The following is a 6967-nucleotide window of genomic DNA, read 5'->3' on the forward strand; positions in this document are numbered from 1 at the left end:
GTAGTATGAGGACGGGGCATATTTATAGGAGGGGGTGGGGTGGAGCTGTGCAAGTTTCGCACTGCAAATGGCGAAAAGTAATGCAAGTTTCACCCTGCTATTGGCGAAAGTTGATACAAATTTTGCCAACCAAATGACGAAACCACCAGTTTCGCCTTGCAAATGGTGAAAGTCTGCATTTTCGCCATTAGGAATGCGAAATACTCCACTTTTGCTATTATTTTGGTGAAACCTTTATTAAAAATAATTAAATTTATTCTTTTCACCCGCCATTTTGGCGAAATTCGTAACCGACGTGGAAAATTTACTTCAAACAGGAAATTAGTTTCAGAAAATATATATTTTAAGAAATAGTTTTTTAATTTATAATATTTTAATAAAAAAGCCATTAGATATATCATTGAATTTACAGGTTGGCACAGTACTAATATGTTATTCAAATCAAACCATGTTAAATTTACTCAGTTTGGATCAGATTAGACCCATTAAATGTCAGTTTGGATTGATTTAGATCTCAGGATTTATTGATTTATTTGATTCAATGGACATCTCTAATACATGAAAGTGGTTTTAAAAAAATTGAACATGAAAGAAAAAAATTGTAAAGTTTTACAAATTAATGAGATAAAAGAAAGAATTATTATAAATTAATACGGACTATTCCTTTAAATCACTTTTAACTAGTAATCGAAAAATGTTATTTTAAAAAATAATTAAATTAATATTAAAAAAACTGATAATTATATAATTAACTACCTCATCAAACAGAACTATTTTTATTAAACAAATTTTTTAACAAACAAAATAAGTTTTAAACCATTTAAAATATCTTGTTAAACATACTCAGGATAGCATTATTAGTATCGATGAGAAGCATCAAATTTTATCATGTGTTTGGATGAATAATTTTTAAAATTAAAAAAATTTATAATAATAATAAATTAAATTTCACGTTTTTTTAATTAAAAGACCGTGCTAGCATGCCATATAGTTTCACTCTCATACTTCAATAGTGTGTTTGAATGTATAATTTTTTAAATTTTTAAATATTTAAAATAATAAAAATTAAAATTAAGACATTTTAAACAAATGCTTGATTTGAGAATTAAATTTTTTTAGAAGTTAATTTTTTGAAAAAAGAAAATAAGAGAAAAAATTTTATTTAATATTTAGCTATATATAAGAGCTTTTAAATTAAAAAAAATTTATAAATATTTTAAAATTTTCTTAGTCTCATATTTTTAAGTTATTTTAATTTAAAGTTTTGTATTAATTATCTACTTCTTCCTCTACCTTTTAAGTTCTTCCCTTCGTTTCTCTTCTAACTTTTAAATAAAACTCAAAGAATCTTTCCAATAAATGTTATATCTTTTATTTTAAAAATACTATCGCAGTAAGTATTCTTTATTGATCATCGTTCAATTCATTCTTATCAATTTTGAAAAAAGAAACACTAAATAAATTTCTTTTAATAGTATTTTTAAGATATTTATTATATTTTAAAAATTTTGTTGTTATAAAGCATGACATAAATATGGTTTTAATCTTATAAATTCTTTATTTTTAGTTCCTACATTTAATAAAAAACTAATTTTAAATTCTCACCAAAAATTAAAAATCAATAAAAATTGCAATAATGAAATTAGAAAATCACATTTTAAACAACTAAAAATTTATTTAACCTTCAGATACAATCAATAAAAAATTTAGGGAGTGAACGAAGAGAAATACTATATATATAAAGAGCAACTGCTAAAGGTTACTTTCACAATAATTTTTCATATAAAAATCACACCAACGTTGAAATGTGTGGTTGAATAATTCCAATCATCACTTAACACGCATTACCAGAAAAAGAAAAAAATAATGAAAGTTGAGCCAATCTCATTTTGAAGAAATTACACGATAAACAGTATCATTAAAAACTTGAATTCTAATACTCAATTATTGCACTACTTTATAAACTTTTAAGCAAAAATTATTACAGTTTATATTATTATTATGTACAAGATATAAAAAATCACAAACTATATATATAAATTTTAAACTGCACATGTTGCTGTAATTTTTTAATTTAATTAATTCAGTATATAAATACTATTTTGAGTCAATCACCAAAGTCAATTGTTATGTATAGAAAGTGTTTTCAGATATAAAGAATTTAAGACTATAGTGATAGGATATTAGTTGATGACACTAGCATTAACAAATCAATCATTCTTCAAACACCTAAGAGAAATCAAATTCTTTGCATTACAAATTTCAACTTAGAAATCTTTTATATACAAAACTTTAAGTATATATTATGATGCTTGATATAATATCTGTAAATTCGAAAAGATATTTCTCTAATATTTCAAGAATTAAAAGATATTAACACCTTTTTTAATTAAATTACTAATTTTACTATCTATTAATATAAGATTAATGATGACAATTGTTTCATATATCAGGGTATTAAACCCTCTCAATTATAAGAGATATCATAAATTTTATCATATATTATAAGTATTTAAGATATTATTCTTTAATTAAAACTATAATTTATTTCAATAATTTTTACAACGAAAGTTAACACTAAAAGTCAGAAAAAAATAGAATTTAAAATACATATAAAATTGCACTTAAAATTTTTTCCAAACAATATTTGTCATGAACATAAAGGACAGCATTGATGAGTCTCAATAGACCACTGCAAATTCAAAGTGAAGTTTCAGTTATAAATTACAATTACAAACTAAACCACAACCGAAATGCTTTCGGAAAAGGAAAAGAAAAAAAAGGCCTAAATTTCGAACCCAAGGTTCTGTATTTAGCTACTTAAATTGGATAGCATCCCACACCATTTGTTGTGGCATTATAATGAAGTCATTTTACTCTATACTGCAACTCAATAATGATTCAAATTCAAGTAAATATTTATTTTAGTCTTTAAAATTAAAAGTGTCAATCAATTTAATAGATTTTTTACGTAAATAAAATAATTTTAAAAATTAATTATATAAATGTCCTCTTTTAAAAAAGTTTACAATTTTGTCCTAAAAATATTATAGTTGAAGTCGATTAAAATTTGACTTTGGTTAAAATTTAGAATTTTTTTTAATCAGAAGTCAATTTTAATCGACTTTCGACTTATTAATAAGTCGACTTTAATCGATTTATGTGAATTTAGCTCAGACTTAGTATAGAAGTTGATTTAAATCGACTGTCAATATGTGCAGAAGTCGATTTTAACATATTTATCTTTCATATAGAAGTCGATTTTAATAGATTTCTCTTTTACACAGAAGTCAATTTTAATAGATTTCTCTTTAACATAGAAGTCAATTTTAATAGATTTCTCCTTTACACAGAAGTCGATTTTAATAGATTTCTCTTTAACACAGAAGTTGATTTTAATAGATTTCAATTTTGACAATCACTTTCCATTATAATTCCATTCGTCTTCGCTTATAATAACACAGAGGTTCCAGAGTTCGCATCAAATTATTCAAAAAATCAACCAATTGAGTGTATTTTCAGTAAAATGGGAGAGAATGATGTTCATGTGCTTATATATTATAATGGTGAGATTGTAAACATGGTGGAGGGAGAGACGTTTCATAGCAACTATCAGGCTTGGTTAGTTGTCCGCCCCCCAATTACTTTGCTACAGTTGGAGAGCCAAATACTGGAGGAGTATGAGGGAAACAATATAAAAGTCTCAAAGGTTTTCTATAAGATGTCGGTTGATATTGTGCCACATGGTATTCGATATAAAAGGTGGCGAATACGAAAATATGAGCACATTGATCACTTGTTTAATTATTTTAACTCATTTGCTGAAGCTCGTACAATAGAGTTTTTTGTCAAATTACAAGGTGATCATTTTAGCTCTGGAGGCTCAGTCCCAGATCCATCACCTTCTATATCAAATGCTAGTCCATTAGTTGAGATGTCCCACCATGACATGTACAATTCACATGATGAGGTTGATTCTCCAAGTTTTGAGTACTTTGTTAGAGACATTGAAAATCCATTATCTCTTAATTCACAGGAAATGAGACAAGGTAGCTTGGTCAGAGATTTTGATTTTGTTGTGACACAACAGGATACTGAGAATGATGAAGAAGAGGACATTGATGATGATGAAGATGAACAGTTGCGTAATGTGCAGAATTTGGATGAACATTTGATATCGCAATCTCAATTCCAATCCCAATCTCAAGGTCGACATCATCCTAGTCACTACTCAATAATTGATTTAGCTGCAATGCACTATAACGTGAGTGAGTCTAGTTTAAGTTCGAGCATAGGGCGAGATAGTGATTTGTCACTTGTCAAGTATTTCGCTCTAAAAATGAAGTGATGTTTGCTATTAAAAATTACAACATCCGAAGAGGTGTTCAGTATAAAGTTTATGAATCTGACCATATAAAATTTTATTGCAAGTGTGTTAAGTTTGACATTGACTATAATTGGAGTACACGTATCACTTTTTGCTAGAAATTGCAGTTATGGGAAGTGCGAAAATTGACAGGACCACACAAATGTGTCTTTCCAGAGTCTATGAATCAACATGCTCAGATGGATTATAATATTATCTGTGCTTACATATACTCGATGATCCAAGCAGATCCGACGACGCCAATCAAAGCTTTACAAGTATCAGTCGAGTCAGAGTTGAGGTTCAAGACAACATATAGAAAAGTGTGGCTCGCCAAACAGAAAGCTATTGCTATGAAATATGGAGATTGGAAAGAATCGTATAATGAACTTTCAAGATGGTTGGGTGGCTTGCAGTCTTATATGTCAGGTACTATTGTCCAAGTGCAAAGTGAACCATACCATATTGGTGATTTTGTAGATTATGGTTGCTTTATGTTTCATCGTCTTTTCTGGACTTATCCACCATGCATAGAGGCATTCAAATATTGCAAAAAATTGATTTCAATTGATGGGACACACTTGTATGGCAAGTATAGTGGAACATTATTGATGGCAATTGCCGAAGATGGCAACTCAAATATCTTGCCAATAGCATTTGCAGTGGTGGAGGGAGAGACAAAAGAAGCATGGTCTTTTTTTCTAAGAAATGTTTGTCAGCATGTGACACCACAAGAGGGCATACTTGTCATATCTGATAGGCATCATGCTATCAAAGCAGCTCTAGAAGCAACAGATAGTGGGTGGCATCCTCCTTCAGCCTATCATGCATATTGTTCGCGACACATTGTATCAAATTTTGCAGTAAAGTTCAAGAACAAAGATGCAAAGCGATTGTTGTTGAATGCAACATATGCAAAGACTGAACATTATTTCTTGTATTGGTTTAGAGCATTGAGTGAAGTAGATCCCGCGATGTGTGCATGGGCTAACAACATACCGCATGCAAAGTGGGCTCAATATGCTGATGAGGGTCATCGCTTTAGGCACATGACTACTAATCTATCAGAGTGTATGAATGCGGTCATGAAAGGTACTCATAATCTTCTCATTACAGCCATAGTTAAGTCAACATATTATCGTCTTATTGAGTTGTTCATAAAAGAAGGAACAAAGGCAAAGACGCAACTTACTAGTGGCAAAAAAATTTCATAGACATTGTTAAATGCAATTGAGGAGCATAGGAAACACTTTGGGAATATGAGTACCACTCAAGTGACCCGAGATGCGTTAGAATACTTGGTGTTTAAAAGAGATAACATGGAAAGTCGTGGTCAATGGGAATTTAGGGTGCATTTAACAGAGCGATTGTGTGACTGTGGAGAATTTCAAAAGTTACATTATCCATGTTGTCATGCACTCGCTGCGTGCTCTGACGCTCGAAGGGATTGGACCTCTTTTGTTCACGATGTTTACACCATGAAGTCTGTGTTCAATGTGTACAAAGCACAATTCTCTTCAATTCCTAATGAAGATATGTGGTCACCATACATTGGCCTTCCTATACGACCAAATCCTACACTTAAGCGAAGTCTTGAGGGTCGGTCGGTTTCAACGAGGTTTCACAATAAAATGGATGAAAATGATTTGAGACAAGGAAAACGATGTGGATTGTGTAGAGGTAACGGTCACACTAAACGGACATGCCCACATGCTCCATCCTTTAGCCAAAATAATTGATTTACTGTGTTATGTTGTAAAAGAATCTTTGGTGTTAAGTTTAATGAGTTGTAGTATATCTGTTATTTATCGCCTTGATTCCTAATGAATATATATTTTTTATGGGCTTATTGTCTACCACAAATCGATTTATTTAACCAAGCTAAACTAATCATATATAAAAATGATAAATTTTAAATTACATTAAAACTTACAGCAAGTTAAACATAAATGTCTTACATCACTATGCTTGAATAAAAAAAAAAGAAGATAAAAGTGTATCATTAAAACGATACATATCAGAGTATACAGTAGTCATTTAAATAACGTCAACAAAAGTTGATTTTAACCGTTTTTATTGTAATATGAAAGTCGATTCTAATCGACTTATTTGAATCTAGCGCAAAGTCGATTAAAATTGACTCCTTTAAAAAATAGAAGTCGACTTCAATCAGCTTCTTCAAAAGCAACAATGTTATTTAAAAATTGTATATAATCGATTTCTGTTATTATATTTCAAGACATTTATGTAAAGGGAAAAAAAAAAAGGGTCACATGTGTAATTTAACAATAAAAAAGCTGCATACATGTAAAAAAGCCTCAATTTAATATTTAATTTTATTAAATCTTACTTTAATTTAATTATAAAATAGTACTTATTTTAGTTAATTTTATACAAAATGAAAATAAAAAGAATTAAATGAATAGCTTTAGAAAAATGAAAATAATTTTTAAATTTTAAAAATATTTTATGTTTATAATTTTAAAAATAAAATATTTTTTTACGTAATAAAATATGTGATTTTGATTCTCTTAATTTGAATTGCTCATATTTATTCCTTTTAATTTTTTAAATATATAATTTTGGTCTATTTAATTTTAA

The 6967-nt window shown here is 28.7% G+C and overlaps 2 protein-coding genes across 2 annotated transcripts; both read left to right on the forward strand.

The window, feature by feature from the left end:
* The first annotated feature begins 3526 nt into the window (after positions 1–3526).
* On the forward strand, positions 3527–5580 carry LOC113866543. The gene is made up of 2 exons (XM_027501370.1): positions 3527–4264; positions 4495–5580. Exons 1-2 carry the CDS (start codon positions 3527–3529, stop codon positions 5578–5580), a joined length of 1824 nt encoding a protein of 607 aa, XP_027357171.1.
* A 45-nt stretch (positions 5581–5625) lies between these two features.
* Positions 5626–6105, forward strand: LOC113866544. The gene has a single exon (XM_027501371.1). It carries the CDS (start codon positions 5626–5628, stop codon positions 6103–6105), a length of 480 nt encoding a protein of 159 aa, XP_027357172.1.
* The last annotated feature ends 862 nt before the right edge of the window (positions 6106–6967 follow it).

This window comes from Abrus precatorius, unplaced genomic scaffold, assembly GCF_003935025.1.
Source record: "Abrus precatorius isolate BTA unplaced genomic scaffold, Abrus_2018 Scaffold5, whole genome shotgun sequence".
Classification (NCBI taxonomy): domain Eukaryota; kingdom Viridiplantae; phylum Streptophyta; class Magnoliopsida; order Fabales; family Fabaceae; genus Abrus; species Abrus precatorius.